General features: G+C 46.2%; 1 protein-coding gene across 3 annotated transcripts; it reads right to left on the reverse strand.

Moving 5' to 3' along the window:
- Window positions 1–3029: 3029 nt before the first annotated feature.
- LOC102098475 (carboxypeptidase A2) lies at window positions 3030–16954 on the reverse strand. 3 transcript variants are annotated; one of them, XM_005504331.3, is made up of 13 exons: window positions 16713–16954; window positions 15705–15765; window positions 12019–12107; window positions 10352–10433; window positions 9386–9520; window positions 8251–8349; window positions 7563–7664; window positions 7312–7413; window positions 6574–6684; window positions 6159–6249; window positions 5569–5768; window positions 4154–4238; window positions 3030–3354 (listed from the first exon to the last, which is right to left on the reverse strand). In XM_005504331.3, exons 1-13 carry the CDS (start codon window positions 16805–16807, stop codon window positions 3167–3169), a joined length of 1440 nt encoding a protein of 479 aa, XP_005504388.3. In that variant the 5' UTR covers window positions 16808–16954; the 3' UTR covers window positions 3030–3166. The 3 variants fall into 3 exon arrangements, with proteins under 3 accessions (XP_005504388.3, XP_064905436.1, XP_064905437.1); XM_065049364.1 differs by lacking the exons at window positions 15705–15765; window positions 16713–16954 and adding an exon at window positions 14525–14657; XM_065049365.1 differs by lacking the exons at window positions 15705–15765; window positions 16713–16954 and adding an exon at window positions 14474–14621.
- Window positions 16955–17338: the final 384 nt, after the last annotated feature.

The following is a 17338-nucleotide window of genomic DNA, read 5'->3' on the forward strand; positions in this document are numbered from 1 at the left end:
TAAAAGAGCAGCCAAATTAGGGAGGAACTGATAACGTCCTCCTCGGCGCTCAGGGAGGACGCGTATCCACGCACCCGGTTTGGTGGTCGTGGTCACAGTCACCACCCAGCCCACGGGTGCGCGGCGGTGGCAACAGTGGGGTCAGAAGACCCCGGAGTACACAAGGACACGGTGCCTCGTTTCCACAAATTGCTTTATTACAGATTACTATTACTACTATTACTATTACAGATTACTATTACTAAGTCAAGTGTAATTATGATTAGTAAAGCAAGTGTGTATTACAAGTTACTACAAAATTACTAGCAGAAAAGCAAGCATATAAATGTATATTTATGATTAATTACTTATATGCACACCTATACATATATAAAAAATTCAAAATATACCATTTGAATTATTACCGGTGCCGTTCATCAAACCGCTCCCGGGAGTGGGGCCAGTTGACAATGGATGAAGTTTCACTTGAAAGACGATGGATGTCACGGTGGCCCAAGTTGGGCACCCCCAGCGAGGGTCCAAGGGGTTGTACAGGTATATTCACCTGGGATTAATCCCTGCAGGGCCTCGGTTTGGGGTAAAAAGGGAGTTATTTTATGTCTTTAGTGTAGATGCACGAGTGGGCGCAGGACAGCGGCTCCTGGAGCAGCCGGTGCTGATTTTTGCTGTCGCAGGTCAGTTCATTATAGTGGTGTCTTTGTTCCCCAGGTTACAGCAGCGCCTTTGTTCCTCAGGTTACAGCAGCGTCTTTGTTGGACACTTATCTACGATGACCCTGAGCTCCCACCTGCTCTTGTCAAGGATGTTCCGTGTTCCTGGGCCGGGTTCCCAGGCTGGCAGACGTCGTCTTGGGCGGTTTTTTAGCAGACATCTTCTGTGTTTTCTTTTGTTTCAGTTTGTTTTGGGGGTTTTTTTCCCATTAAAATCAGGTCGTCTTTCTGCTTGCGCCAACAGCAGCATGTGCAGTGGGGAAGGCACCGTGGTCGGGGGGGTCCGTTATGGCTCAATAATGTGGAACTGGTGATGCTGGTGAGCTGGTGGTGCCAGTGTAGAGGTTCTCAGTGAGGCGGGATCATGGGGTAGTTGAGGTGGGAAGAGACAACAGGAAGTCTGTATCCAACCTTCTGGACAAAGCCAAATCACTTCTAGGGGCAGATCAGGTCCTTCCACATTGGGTCTTGAAGTCCTCCAAGGATGGAGCCCCTTTGGGTGACATGTCCTGCTGCTGGAAGAACATTTTCCTGTGTCCATCTTGCTTCATCTGATGCTGATGTCTCCCCCATCACACTTTGTAGTGAAGAGCTTGGCTCCATTATCTCAATAACATCTTCATAGAGACAGGAGGGGCTGTGTTAGGTCCCCCCACCCCAAAGCTGTCTCATCTCCAGGCCAAACCATCCCATCTCCCTCAGCATCTCATCATGGGACACATCCTCCTGTCCCTCTTGGTGGCCTCCATCTGTCTTTCTCCAGGTCTCCTTGGTGCCAGGTGTCCAAGAACAGGATGCAGTTGTCATCAAGCCATGTGCTTACAAGAAGGCCCCGGTGGCCTCCAAATCTGGATGAAACTTCAAAGCCAGGGTGATGCTCCTCAGGCTCTGCAGCTCCTGTCACCATTAGTCATAAGGTCCCTGCTCCGGTGGCAGCGGCTCAGCTGGATCCAGGAGCCAACCGTGTGCCCTGGGTAAAACCTTGGGGTTTTACCAGCTGTGGCTTTTATGACCAGCTAGAGGACGAGATTTTGGAAGGGTGGGTCAGTTTGGGAAGCAGGTGCCACCAGACAGGGCCACAAGCAGAGGAGATGGGGACACGAGCAGAGAGCACCAGCTGCCCTGTGCTCAGGTTTGCTTTCCAAAAACATCTCCATTTAAAACAAAACCAAACCCACGTGGTTCTTCTCAAAGCCTCAGCTGCACCTTCACCTTCTTTTCCCTGTGAAAAGCCTCCTTGGACTCTGAACTAACACTTTACTCGCTGTGTCAGGTGTGTTTTCTCTCCTGCCACGTTCACGGAGGAGTGAGTAACTCCCCAGCTGCTCAGGGGACCACAGGACATCAAGATAAACCTGTTAGACTCGATAATCCCAGCAACAGCAGCAGGGATTACTAATCTCTGATCCCTCAGTGGCTCCTACACGTGGCCCTGAGCTGTTTGCTCTTAATCCGCAAGAAATTAGCAGGTTGAACAACCGAATGAGGGAGGAAGGCTCTTGAGGGAGTGAGGAGGAGAGGGGGTGTCCTCCCACCTCCGTTCTCCCTCTAAGCAAGACAAATATTTGGGGAAATTAGGCCAGCAGACCTCCCCGTTTTACCAGCAGTTGGTAGTTTGGCAGTGTCCTGAGGCTCATTAAAGGAAATTAAATTCCTTTAATTTCCTCCTGTGAAGTTTCGCAGCCTGAATTACGTTGCTTGAAGTCAGGTTCTCCGCACCAGCCCGTTCTGCCCCCAAAACTGAGCTCTACCAGAGCTCCAGGATTAACAAAAGCAGCAACATGGAGCTGAAAAAGGAAATTCTTCCCTGTCCTCTCTAAACAGCCACCAGATGGTACTGGAGGGTAGGGCAGGGTCACGCAGTTTCTGCACTGCTGACAGGGCTGGTTGTGAGGTGGCTGCTGCAAGGGGCTTTGCAGAAGGACAAAATGCTGCTATGAGTGAGAAAATACATTTTGCATTGACTAAAAGAGATGGAGCTGCAGAGGGCACGAGGCAGGACGGTTTGCAGCAGCCACGAGCATCTCCTCCTTCCCTAGAACCTCCTTCTGCTCTTACATTTAGTCTCTCCTCACCTTCCGCGCTCATACAAGACCCTCAGATGACTTCTTGTTTCTCTGGGTGGGAAAAAACCTGCTCACTTCGCCTCACCGGAGGTCGCTCTGACATCTCAACAGCCACACGAGTGCTCACATCTTCCTTCCTCCCCTTGTCACTGTTCCTACTGTGTCTCCTTGAGGTGGACGACAACCGCGTCTTAAAATCTTCTAAAAGGTCTACTACGTGCACAGAGATGCAGTGAACGAGACAAGCGCTAAATGCTTTTTATACACAGATGTATTCGCTGTAGGAGGAACGCACACGGCGTCTTTATTCAGCCAGGTGCTGTCACAACCACATCAAGGGAAGAGGATTTATGACCTTGCTGCACAGAGAGCAGACTCCCACCCCAGCTTTTAGTAGGGATTGTCTCGCACGTGCTCCATGATTTTTTCCAGACCCAGCCAGGTCTCCTGTGCAGTTGGGATAATTTGGCTGGCGGGCAGGAGGAAACCGTAGCGACCTGTGTCTCGCAGCTCGAAGGCGAAAGAGTATTTGATGCCGTAATCGTAGCTCCAGTCGATGCTGCCCCCACTTGCTTGGTCTGAAAGAGAAAGGGAGAAGAGCCAGAGGGGTGAACAGAGGATTGATTTCAGTTCTGCTACTGGTTGACAGGGGCTGAACATGAGCCAGCATGTGCCCAGGTGGCCAAGAGGCCACCAGCACCCTGGCTGGGACCAGCACTGGTGTGGCCATCAGGCCCAGGGCAGTGACCGTCCCTGTGCTGGGACCTGGGGGGACAAACCGCCAATCCTGGGGGCAGTTCTGGGCCCCTCACGCCAAGAAAGGCCTTGAGGTGCTGGAGCGAGTGGAGAGAAGGGAACAGAGCTGGTGAGGGGCTGGAGCACAAGTGTGATGGAGCGGCTGAGGGACCTGGGGGTTCAGCTGGAGAACAGGAGCTGAGGGGAGACAGGGACAAAAAGAAACAGCCTCAAGTTGCGCCCGGGGAGGTTGAGGTTGGATGTGGGAACAATTTCTTCCCCAAAGGGCTGTGGGGCATTGGAACAGGCTGCCCAGGGCAGTGCTGGAGTCACCAGCCCTGGAGGGTTGGACAGACGGACATGAGGTTCTCAGGGATATGGGGTAGTGCCAGGGGTGGTTTAACAGTTGGACTCAATGACCTTGAGGGTCTTTTCCAATCAAAGTGATTCTATGATTCTTCTTTTTATATTAGTGCAGGACACATATTCGTTTTTTATGCCAACACTCGGCTCTGACGTTTGACTGGTGGTGTTTCTCTACAGTCATCACTGCTTCCAGGAGACAGAGAGAGACCCTGTGGGGAGGACAGAGACTGTTGCCCTGGGACAGCCCATAAAAGCTCGGACTAGTAAAATACTCACAGATAGTATTGCAAATGCTCCCCACTGTAAATGTGGTGCCGTACAGGGACCGGATGGAACTGGCAGCAGCTCTTCCCAAGGCATCCTGGAGAGGAGATGATGAAGGACGAGTCAGAAAATGAGACAAAATGTTAAGATTGCACTAGTCTGAACCACACTCAGGAATATCTCCACAATCTTTCACAAAATCTCCAATCTTTCACTTCCCCCATAAACTAGTGCCAAATCAATCGATTTCATCACTCATACTAGTGACAGTGCTCACGGTTTCCACAGTATTTTTGGGAAGTGACATTGTAGGTGAATTAAATCATAGCAGGTTCTATATCTGACCACCCAGTGTGTCATCTCACCAGCTGTCTTGTCAAGAGAAGGTTCAAGAGATACCAGAAAAACCCAAGGCAATTGAGATCTTCACTGGTTGGCTTTGTACTCACTTCAACCAAGTAACAGGTGGTTGTGGAGAAAACAGAGCCAGGATTTTCTTGGAGGTGTAGGGGAAAAGGGCGAGCGGCAACAAAAAGATCGCTGCAAGGGTATTTAGGTATCAGGGGAAAAGAAAATCCCCGTGACAGTGGGGAAATTGGGTTGGAGAAACTGTGGAATTTGTCTTCAGAAACAGCAAAACAAATCAAGACAATTAATTAAGTGTGGAGAAAATGAGGCTGAGGGGACATCTCACTCTCCACAACTGCCTGAAAGGAGCTTGGAGCCAGGGGGGGTCGGGCTCTGCTCCCCAGGAACAAGCGCCAGGAGCAGAGGAAACGGCCTCAAGTTGCGCCAGGGGAGGTTGAGGTTGGATGTGGGGAACAATTTCTTCCCCAAAGGGCTGTGGGGCATTGGAACAGGCTGCCCAGGGCAGTGCTGGAGTCACCAGCCCTGGAGGGCTGGACAGACGGACATGAGGTTCTCAGGGACATGGGGCAGTGCCAGGGGTGGGTTAAGGTTGTATTTGATGATCTTGAGAGTCTCTTCCAACCTAAATGATTCAATGATTCTATCAAAAGTCAGCTGGGCAATGCCCTAAACAGCTCAATCCAACCTTGGAACTGGCTTTGACTCCAAAGCCTGCCTGCTTTCAGCAGAGGGTTAGACTAGAGACCTCCAGAGGTCTTTTCTATTTAAATTATTATTGTGACATCCTTATCACCTCAAAGATATTATTACAGAAGTAAAAATGGATGAGCAAAAAGGGCTGAGAATGGGTGGGCATGGCACAGGTTTGCATACAATCAAATTTCTCTTTTAAAGGTACCACATTGCACTGGGGTTTTGTTCGCTCTTGCGGATGGTTATTGTTACAGACGGCAAAGTTCAGCCTCTTGTTTGTATCCCGATATCTCATCGTCATACTGGAGTATGGAAAGACAGTTGGACAGAACAGAGGAAGCTAAAGCCAAGTCCTGAGGTCTCACCAGCTCCTTGTAGTCTGCTGGTTGAGTGCATTTATAGCCGTAGGGATACATCAGGAGCTGAGAGTAGCTGTGGAGGGTGATGAAGGCCTGGATGTTCCCGTGATTCTCAATAAAGTTGACAACAGATTGAACTTCCACCTCAGAGTTGGCCCTGGGTCCATGGTAAGACTCGGAACAGGGATTATTACTGGCGCCAGGACCTGTTGGTGCACAGAGGGAACAAAGGCAAACCTGCAAGAACTGGAATTCAGGGAAGGTCAAAGCAGACCAACACAAAGCCGGGCTTTCCTAAGAACAGCTCTTCAGCCAAAGCAAGGCCTTAATTGCTGATAAATGCTCAAACTGCAGTGATAGAGCACAAATACTCAAGGGACTTTGAGATGATACAGATTACTGCCTTCATCTTGTGCTCACTGGCAATTAATCAATACAAAATTATCTTTACAAAATAGAGCTACCATTCTAATTGACCGTTTTCTTTCTGAATGCCTCGTGTTAAGGCAATTGCTGGTCCCTTGTAACAGGATCCAGGAATATGAAAAGGAACTTTCTTCTTAGTGACAGGCAGAATGCATAAACTTCATTCCTACCTCCAAAACCTGCATCCCAGTTCCGGTTTGGATCAACTCCAATGCACAGGCTGCCTTGATTCCTGGAGCGGGTCTTGCGCCACATGCGATTCTAAACAAACACACACTCTGGCTTTGAAAAGGAGCAAATCTCAGTCCTTGCATTATAACCACCACCCAGAAATAGTCGCCATTCACCAGGCAGAGATCCCAGGCGTGAACCTGAAGTTATTTCTGATGGGCTGACTGCTGAGATGGGCCAATGGACAAAAATCGGAGGGCTGGTGAATTTACAGCAGGTTAAGCTGGGTTAGAGAAGTAATTAGTATTTTTGGATGCTCAAATCTTTTGTAACTCCTGCTTGCAGCATTAAGAAACGGACTTTCCGAGCCTACTTCCCTCACATTTATTGTTTACTTGGAAGAGCTTTACTCACCGTGGTGTGAGTGAACACGTATCCATCAGGGTTTGTGACTGTCAGCAGGAAAATGTCCATTTTGTTCAGCAGAGAGGTGATGGATGGATCCTGCCCATAGCTGGAGGCGATCTAAGCAGAGAAAATACAGCACACAATGATTATCAGTGTATTCCTTCCCTGCATAAGTTCAGTGGCAAGTCTGGCTTTCAGGGCAGGCAGACGGAAACATTAATTATCTGCTGGCCATAACTGTTCCTCATTAGATTTGGAGCTTGGATGGAGTAATTAATCTATTTTACTAGTTTATTCTGAAGACAGGACGTTAATGGAAGAATGCAACAAAATATTCTCCTGCCTGTCCTGGAGAATGAGCCAATGCTGGCACTAAGTCCGAGATGGGAGAATAAAACTGTGCTGTGCTCCTCTGGTGGCTCAGTCATTCTCGACAGAGTTTAAATGTTCATTTATATCGAGCTGCAAGTTTTGGCACTTTAGTGGGAGGTAACGAACCACACAGTGTTCCTCTGTGTCAGCAGAGCGAAGCAGCAACCTAATCTTCAAAAAGTCCATGGTTATTGTGTCCGCAACAGTTTCACATTTTGTCCACCTGAACTTCGCCCAGCTGTTCTAACAAAACACAGGATTTTTTCAACTCTTTGTGTAGGCAGCTGGCTAAACACATACAGGTGTGCTGTACCGTTAAATAGTCAGAGGAATTCCCAAGATAAATGACAAATCCAGCATTGCTGAAGTGACCTTTTTAGCTATCCATACTGCACTCGCTTGGGTAACCCACTCTCGGGAATGGATACCGGCATCGATCCAGATCGCACGACGGTTTGTTCCTCCGGTGCTGAACTGTCAAATGAAACAAAGTTTTAAAGCTCTCGCTGCCATATTTTAGTCAATAATATCTCGTATAGGCTGGGAGGCTTTGGACTGTATCTATAATGCATATGTATGTGTACACACATATGTGTGCACGCATTTTGTAATATATGTCATACCTTGAGTACATACAAAGGTCGGTTTTCATAGGATCTCCCAATCTCGAACTTACTGACAATGTCACTGTACTCATACGCAAGATGATCCAGTTCTGCATAAATCTGAAATGTAAAGTGATTATGACATTTATGTTACATTTATGTATGACATTTACGTTACATTTATGTACAGTACTGCCCAGAACTACTGTAGGACCTGATGAAATTTCCTTTTCCCTCATTTTGCCTTCATTACTAAGGCCTCTTGAAGCCCCATGTGACCTTAGGTCACTATAGTCAGTGCTGTTCCGAACATCACAAAGCGGAAGGAAGCACGGCTATACCGTCAAGTTCTACTTATTTCAGGAACAAATTCAAAACCCTTTCTAAGAACTTAAAAATACCGTTCCCTCTGCTCTGCTCGATGGCTACTGGCTTCCTATATTTCCCTACTTCAAGATACGTTTATTTCTCAACCTCTTTTGAGGATCAGAAGGAAAGGGTTTGCCAGAACTCTGCAGCCAACTCTCTGTCAGAGACAGCGTTGGCTCATTGTGCTGACCGCAATATTAATACATTTAAAAACAAAACCACGTGCCAAAAGAAGCTGGAAAGACATTTTACATCCTAATACAGGATGTTCAATCGAAGATAGCATGAAAAAAGCTCAGAAAAAAGAATCTGCTGCCCCCAAAATGGAGGTACTCACGTCATCTAAGGAGTGGTAAGTTCCATAGTTGAAGGTGCTGCTGGCACGTTCTCTTTGTTGACTGTTGGCCATATCTTGCTTTTCTTGATCTAGGACAACCTGAGAGAAGCCATTCGAATGTTGAGAAAAGTCTGCTTCATTTGCAAACTTCTGCCCAAAAGTTTATCTCTAAAAATGACATTGTGTGCTGCATCCCGGCTCCAGCCCCAAACTTCCCACAGGTCCAGAGCAAATAGATGCTTCTGCTGAATGTATCTGTAGCGCAGCGGGCAAGAAAGCCAGTGTTGAAATCATGGAATGGTTTGGGTTGAAGGGACCTTCAGAGCTCCCCCAGTGCCCCCCCTGCCATGAGCAGGGACATCTTCAGCAGCTCAGGTTGCTCAGAGCCCCGTCCAGCCTGGCCTGGGATGTCTCCACGGATGGTTCATCCACCACCTCTCTGGCCAACCTGGGCCAGGCTCTCACCACCCTCAGCATACAAAACTTCCTCATGTCTGGCCTGAAACGTTCAGCATTATGTTTTAAATGCTTGGTAAGAATAGCACTGGAAAGCTTGGAGGAAGAACAAAAAAACCCAACAACCAACAGGCAGTGTTTCTGCTCACTTAATCCTATTTTAGATGTCATTTTGAGATTACTGCTCATGAAGATATGTTGAATTAGCACCCAAGGGGGTGACTTCTCTCTCACATTGTGCTTTTGGATTATGATCCAGAGCTGCTCGTAACACAGTTTACTGAATTCTGAGTAACTTCAGTGTTGTAATTCCCAAACCCCTGAGGCCAAAACACCACATGAAATTCCTCAGGGGTCACCAGGAGCCCTGTGGAGCCTGTGAGTTTATTGATGTCACTGTCCAGCTTGTTTTCAGATCACATCTGCAGAGCAATCCACACATCATCTTTGAGAAATTAATCCACAGACTACATGGGACGTGGTTTAGTGCTAGAGTTAGGTTATGGTTGGGTCGTGAGGGTCTCTTCCAACCGAAATGATTCTATGAGATATAAGGGGGGCACCTCATGGCAAACAGAGTGTAGAAGACTCCATGAATTAATGAACAAGGTCAGATTGTGAATCGCCATTTATTTCCCCAGGATTTAAAAGCTAATCGTGTGCTAACGACATTGCCCACCTGCAGATCTTTGATCAGGATGGAGTACTCGATCCCATGGGACTCCAGGAAGGCTTTGACTGCTTGGATGTTGTTAGCGGGGATTCGCAGATCCACGGGGAGAGCAGGGCTGGAGGGACTTGTCCAGAAATCAAGCTGAAAAGAGAAAGGAAAATGGGTTTGGTGTGGGAAAAGCATTCCGCGCGCAGCTCTTCTAAAGCTTTAGAAATGCTGATTTCTCCCGAATTGATCAATTCCTGCAGCATTGCACCCCATGATGTTTGCAGCACTTTCCACTCTTTAGTTTGGCCTCACCATGACCTTGTATCAGTTAATGTGAGGAACAAAATAAAGATCCACAGAGGAGGATCTTTATTTTCACTGAATTCAGAGCTTCAGTCACATAAGCAAGAGGAAATTTTAGTCTTGTATGATGATTATTTTACTATTCTCCCCTTTACCATGTTACAGAATTAGGTAATATGAAACCCACTGTTTCATTTCTCCCCTGGTAGGGCTTTTCTAATTAATTTCTATACTAGTCAAATCAATGTTTTTAAAGAAAGTGATAATAAAAATGATCACCAATGGCAATACAAACAGTAATAACCTAGAATTTTATAGTGTGTTTTCCTGCTTCAATAGAACGTAGACTCCAACTTAATAAATTCCTCCCACACGCTGAGAGACAAGTACGAAAACATTAGCACCTCCACTGTAAAGACAAGTTTTTTGGTACAAGGATTAAGAGCAGCTCAGTTCAAATATAACTGGAAACACAGCACGTAAAAAATATGAATGCAAGCACTCCTGAATTCCAAGGTGGTTCTAGAACTTGCAGATCAAACACCATGTTTTGAGACAGTAAATTTATTACAGCAGCTGCCACAGCATGGTATGAACCTTTCAAATGAGATGTAAAGTCCGACCCTGATAAGTCCAACTCCAGTCTGAAACGTTAAAAGTGCTGCTGTGGTAACAACGTACCTCAAGGTGTTCCAACGATTCCAAAAGCTGTAATTGCTTAACCTCTTCCTCATTTCTTGCCTTGATTCGGAGAACCTGGTGCCTGCAATAAAACATTAAGACTGCAGAAATGGTCTCAACAAAAGGCCTGGTTGAACCAGCTTGTTATTAAGATCACTAATTTGGTGGGTTGAGTGTTACCAGCCAGTACGGGCTTTTTTAATGCAGTTGAGTTAGTGTCACCCCAAAGTTCAACTCACAACCTGCAGCACGTGCACCAGATTATTAACTAGTTAAATGGCAATTTTTAATATTTCATCATAAACAAGATGTCAAGTAGATGAGGTTTTAATTGCTTACAAGGATCACTCTTGCATCTCTTATTTTTTGTCAACAACTTGCAGAGCAAGAAATATTCTGGTTGAGTTTGCGAATGGTCAGATGTTTGGGGAGCAAAGGAAACACTAAAGGTGGGATCAATTTAATCTTCAGCTTAGTCAAAGACAGCTGACAAACTTCCCTGTGTTGTCAGAAGCTGATACCATCAGGGGGTGACTTGTACCATTCCAGCTGGAATGAATCACTGTCTGGAAGTGCCTCGCTCCACTGGTTCTAGAGATAATCTTGGTGATTAATTTAGACCGAGCATTTTCCAACATCCAGCGATCACGACGTACAGTGTCTGAGTGGTTTTTAGATCACTAAAAACATAGAAACCATTTGAATACTGAAGGCAAGCAGTACTGAAAAATAGAGATGACTCAGAGCTAAGATTATTTTGCTGGACCCAGTTAAATCAACACTGGCAGCACTTTACCACATTAATAACTTATTATTGGATTCTCCACCACCATAAAGTTTATTTCTGGAATGGATTCCTCTGTGAAGGGGTGAGGTTCATCAACCACAGCTACTGGACGTGACTGAGGGATGAATTCATGAGAATCCAGTCTAAATTATGCCAGAGCTCAGATTAAATGATCAGAATAGTTTCTCCTGGCTTCACAAATCCCAGAGTTTTAGTAAATTATTTATATTGTTTCTTAATTCTTACATCTTCAAATACACATTTACTTGCTGGAATGTAGTGCTCACTTACTACATTTCAGCAAGTATCTATTATGGTTTTTTTATCATCCCCTCAGTTTCAAGATTGTGAGAAAATACACCAGAAGGAGATAATTTTGCAATGCAACATACAGATAATGGTTGGAAATAACAATTTGAATTGCTCAGAAAGGCTCTGAAGAGGATTAAGCATTTAAAGAGAGACAAGAAACTTCAAAACCAAAGGGAAACTAGTGACCTCAAGCCAGGTTCTGGTCTTTCAGCTCAGCTTTGTGCCAGACCAGATCTCTCAAGCTGAACTCTCAAGCTTTGTGGCGCAGTTCAGCTCCAGATCAAGGCTCGAGATTGTTCCCTAAGTACAGTCAAAGCCAAAACAAAGCCTTGGTGAGCATGAGTTTAGGAGTTCAACAATGCAGCTTGACCCTTCTCCCTGGGAAACCCAAATGAAACTAAAGAGAGAGGTTCCTTTAAACACTGGAGTACCAAAGCCACAAGACAGGTCAGTCAAAAAAGAAAGCAAAGAATGTGCCCCAAGCAGATTTTGTAAAGTTAAGATCATGAAAAGCAACAACTGGATAGCACAGCCTTAAATGAAAGGTCTTCCACAAAGCATAACTCACCCAACAAAAGTTTCCAGGCACAAGGAAGCCCCGAAGAGAGCACTGAAGATCAAAATCAGCTTCATGTTTGGTGTGAGGTTGAACTCAGCCTAGCAAAGGTGAATTTATACAGGATTTGTTAAGAAGCCCCTTTTCAGATAAAACATATCTGTATTCCATGTGACTTAGTTCTCACATTTATCAGAGCTTACAAGGTAGTTTCACATCCAAAAAGAATGATTTTCCACTGACACATTCAAACCTGTAAGGGAGGAATTGTTTTCAAAGCTTTGCCCGCAAAGCTCTGCGGTGTCCTTTGACACATTTTTCTACGCAGAGGAAAATAGAGTCAAATTGAATGTTACCCAAACTCTTAACAGGGTGAGGAGATCTGCCACTCAACTCTTGGTCATGGGTTTTTCTCCCACTGTAGAGTTTTAGTAGCTCACTCCTCATTACAAAGAGGCAGCCAAAAGAAAGACCTCATTCCAGGAAAAATATTCAATTTGACTGATTATTTTGAAGGAGGAACTCTGGGTCCTACTCACTATGAAACAAGTTGTCTCTCATAGAGTGGGACAAGGCAATGCTACAGATTCACTCTTATATGTAAGTTACACACTTCCAGATATAAGCCAGACAGTTTAAATCCATTCTTTATTGAAATTACTAGCATTCCTGCAGTCTTCAGGTTTCAAACAGATCCAGCCAAGCAAATAAAGGTCCAGCAAGATTCACATGCAAGAAAGTTGTAATGTAGGAGCAGGAAAAAAGCTTTTAGTGAACAGGAACTTAGAGGAGCTCAACTCTGCAGCCAGACCCTTCTCACTGGACAGACTTGCTAGATATCCTCTTCTAATGAAGTATCCTTCTCAGGAAGAGGTGACACAGGCTGGAACAGACACTGCTGGTTCCTCTCAGCCTTCCAGTGTTCATGGGGCTGGTCCCTGAACCCGTAGCTCTCTGTGTCCCTTTGCTCCTGTGCTGGACTCTGTCTACGTCTCACTCCTTGGGGAATAGGCTCCATCTCCTTGACCTTCTGTAAAGGTGCCCAGATATCTGAGTTGGCGTTATCTATGCTGAAGGAGTAACGGCGACGGGCAACGTCCTGGCTGAGCTTTGGGAACCATCTCTCTTGGCTGTGGGAACACCCGGTTGCGGTTGTCCCAGAATGACAAGTAGAGTCGGGGGGCTGTTGGACACATTTTTCATCCGTCTCATTTAAAATGCTTTTGCCGAAGAGCCAGGTGCTGAACCAGGTGCTGACCTTGCTGCAAGAACCGCAGGTGTGGTTCCTGGGAACTAACACGGGACAGAAGGGAGACAGTTCAGCTACTCTGTGATCAACCTCAGGAGACCAAGGAAGCAAAGCTTCTAATAATGCCCAGATGATTGCACCCATACCGCTTCCAACATTCGTCAGCACCTCCCCGGGAAGCCTCCCCTAATCTCCACTCCCATCCCACTCCTCTGTAGCAGTGCCAGTGACTTTGTCTCATGGGTTCACATGACTCCAAGCAAGTCTTCTCTAAGGCCAGGCCTCATGTTTTTTGAGAACAAAAGGAGCCCCAGGCAGGGATTCTGCCTGTTTTGACATTTAGAAGTTAGTCATCCTGCAACTGTTGTATCCTGGGGGCAGACTGTGGAGAACATAGGTTCTGCAGGCAGGTATGTTCCTGCAAGTCCCTGGGTCTTTGACATTTAACCTAAAACAGCCCTTGGGAAACAAGTTCTCCACTCTTCCACTCACAGGTAACGCAAGTTTATCCTAAGAGACAGAAATTTCTTGCTTCCAGCACTACAGTAATTCTGGTTGAAGTCAAATCTCACCTACGGGCTTCAACATTTTCTAATTACCCTACAGACTGTCCACTCCATCTCCTGTGGATTCACTCATTGAAAACAGGAAGGAAGAACTTAATTTTAGGGCACAATTATAACTCGCTTCATTACTCATGCTACATCCCACACGGATTTAAAGACTGCCAAGAGATCCCGCCAAACATGATGTCAGGGGCTAAAGTATGCCAACAAGCTCCGAGTGCCCTGAACAGCCTCTTCTGTGGCCTCCACCCATTACAATTAAGGAGCTGAATTGAAACCCAAACCTTTGTACCCACTCCTAATAGATGCCTCATCCCTGGAGACATCCCAGGCTGGACAGGGCTCTGAGCAACCTGGTCTGGGTGAAGATGTCCCTGCTCATGGCAGAGGGGTTGGACTAGATGAGTTCTGAAGGTCCCTTCCAACCCAAACTATTCTACGACCTCCTGCTGTAGCCACAAGATCCAGGGTTTGGAGATCAGCCTTGTAAGTCCCGTGAGTGAAGTCCTGCAAAGGCCAGAACTCTGCATAGTGTTCAGCTTAGAGCCTAAAACACAAGAGCAAATTGGGGAGCTGCAAGAGAAGAGGTCAACCACCACAGCAAGCCAGAAGCCAAAGGTGACAGCAAGGCAGGAGGGGGTAAACAGCTCACCACAAGCAGAACGGCCCCACCAGACAGCAGAGCAGGTCTGGTGGCACTGACCAGGGACAGTCACAGTCCAGATCCTCAGGTAAATCACACAGCAGGTCCACAGCCAGGATGTCAAGCACTACAAGTCCATTGTGCACCCACTGCAGCTCAAACGAGGACCAGGACAAATGGCCTCAGCTTAAATGCGGCTCTGGCACCAAGGGGCGGAGGGTGCGTGGGTGGGGGCCCCACATTAGCCCTGTCAGGGCAATTAGCATTCTCAGAGCCCAGGCACACTAAAGCCTGTGGTGCAGTGAATCATGAACATCCTGGAGACACGTTAAGAAGTGAAAGGTTAAATGAGTCTCATCTAAACAAACTTCGTTGTCTTGCTTAAAATTGCTGTACCAACATGGAATCGTAGAATGATTTGGGTTGAAGGGACCTTCCCAGCTCCCCCAGTTCCCCCCCTGCCATGAGCAGGGACATCTTCAGCAGCTCAGGTTGCTCAGAGCCCCGTCCAGCCTGGCCTGGGATGTCTCCAGGGATGGTTCATCTACCATCTCTCTGGCCAACCTGGGCCAGGCTCTCACCACCCTCAGGGGAAAAAAATTCTTTATTCCAGCCTGAATCTCCCCTCTTTCAGTTTAAAACCGTTACCTCTTGTCCTATCGCAACAGGCCCTGCTCAAAAGTCTGTCCCCATCTTTCTCATCAGCCCCTTTTAATTATGGAAAGGCCACAATAAGGTCTCCCCGGAGCTTCTTTTCTCAAGGCTGAACAATAGACAGTTTTCCTGTGCTCTCATTGACGGAGGGACAGAATGGATATTGAAACCCTTGCCAACTAAAAAGGCCTCAAAATTTATAAAATGTAGGTGGAGCCAGTCCTTTTCATTAAAGTCTGGATGCTCTGTTGTTGCCTCCATCTAAAAAAAGTTCTTAAAATGAAGATACACCATGCTAGTTCTCTCCTGTCATTTGGGAAGGGTAAGTGAGCCCATGGCTTGAATTTCCACTTGTCTCACATCCTCTTGAAAAAAGTGTTTGGCAATTCAGTAGGAAAAGGGAGGAGAGAGAACAGGAGATGACCTATGCTAGACTGAGCTCTCCTTGTGCTCCTGCTGCCCCTCTTGTCCCCTCTGCCCTTTCCACTTACATTCTGCATCCTCTCCTGCTCTCTCATGGGGTCCAAGGTACCTTCTAAACTGCTTTTTTGAGCCCTATGCATAAGCTTCAAAAAGTCACCTTTACCTTTTGAATTGCTTTGCCCTTCGTCAGAACATGATCTTCCATCTTGGACTTTATGGAGAATCTGTTTCAGGAAAAAAAAAAATCAACATTGTACAGAGGTCGTTAGTTAGAACAACGTATAAACATTAATTCCTTATTTAATGCTAATTCTCACAGCCCAGGAAAATGCAGCCAGGAGGGAAGAGCCCTCACACCTTCACCATTTCTGCCGAGACTCTCAACAAGCCCACATTCCTCAGAAATCCTGTAAATATTTCACCTTGGGATAGAAAAGTTTCTTTCCTCAGCATCTCGAGCCAGATCTTTAACACTGACATGACAAAGGGCTCCACCTGCAACTCATCTCCCGGATGATCACAGTTAATTGGTTGTAACACTATTTATTTTGGATTACTGCTGAGAGAACTATTATTTCGTCTAAGTAATGGATTATTTCCACCTTCCCAACCCACAAGGCACGTTGTGAATGCCCTGGAAAAGGAATGAGTAGGGATTTCAATACATGGCTCATGTTTGTAGATGTGACTGGCATCATTTTAGGAGCAAAACCCTCATTTTGATCTCTTGGTAAACCTGCAGCTGTAGCAACACTGCAGTGGAACCACTTATTTCCCACTTAGATTTACTTAAATTAGAAACCAAGACCTTCATCTTCCCAGGATTGTCCCCAGATTTCACGTGTCGGAGTCACACGTGTTTATAACATACCACACAATCCGTGTTGTAGCTTTGTGTTTTAGGACGGGAAGCACACGGATGAATTGTGACTGGTAATAACAAGAAGGGGATGGGAAGGGTACTGGGAGAGATACAATCAATTACCTAAACCTGGAGATTTAAGACCGGTTCTAACAGTGAACATCATCCCATGAGACAGTTATAGATAATAACAACTTCCAAGGCTCTAAAAGCCTTTTAGGCGAGAAAGTTTTGTATAAGGCCCACAATAACCTTCTGCGAAGGGCCAGAAGGTGTCAGCAGAAAACACAGAACTAAATAATATCTTACTCGAGCACAGCAGATGAGACAGATAACCAAAACGCCAGCGCAGAAGCAGAGCAGGGTTTTCCCTTCGATCCCCAAAAAGTTTTCGTCGTCCTCATAATATTCCCTCTCACGTGGTTTCTGATTAATGCCAGAGGAAAAAGGGTCGTTCTGCCAGTAATACCGCGAAAGAGAAGAAAAAGGGTAAGCCATGGAGCCTCGGCGCTGGACGTGGGACACCGGGCTGTCCCTTCTCAGCGTTTCTATGTTCGTATCAGCGCTTGGCAACGCATTGTCCAGGCAACCACCTCAGGAAGCCCCAACACATTGGCCAACAGCACTTGAGGAGCTATGGGGACGGTGGCATAGTTAAATTGTCTTTTTTCTGCCCATTAATTCCTTTGGTTGTGATATGAGGAAGGTCAGAGTGTCCTCAAGTCCTCTTGGTCCGTAGTGTTTGGGGAACATTGGGTGGGATTCATCTCCTCTTGCTCGAGCTGAGTCAAAGTTGGGAATCGCACCAAGACAAGACTCTTCTTCTTCTATAACTGATGAAGGGTGACTCACCCCATCCTCAAATAACCACTCAAGACCAAAAAAACAAATTAGGCTTTTAACCATCCTTCAATATTACCTCAATTTCATGTTTT

The sequence above is a fragment of the Columba livia genome, chromosome 1 (genome assembly GCF_036013475.1).
Source record: "Columba livia isolate bColLiv1 breed racing homer chromosome 1, bColLiv1.pat.W.v2, whole genome shotgun sequence".
Classification (NCBI taxonomy): Eukaryota; Metazoa; Chordata; class Aves; order Columbiformes; family Columbidae; genus Columba; species Columba livia.

Bases quoted from the DNA above. Each gene is read 5' to 3' on its own strand.
- LOC102098475 (XM_005504331.3), bottom strand. From the start codon at position 16,807: ATGAGGACGACGAAAACTTTTTGGGGATCGAAGGGAAAACCCTGCTCT. The intron at 7,665-8,250 runs GTGAGTACCTCC...TTTACATTTCAG, and splicing joins CTTACCACTCCTTAGATGAC to ATTTATGCAGAACTGGATCA. The intron at 5,769-6,158 runs GTAGGAATGAAG...GTGCACCAACAG, and splicing joins CTGGGATGCAGGTTTTGGAG to GTCCTGGCGCCAGTAATAAT.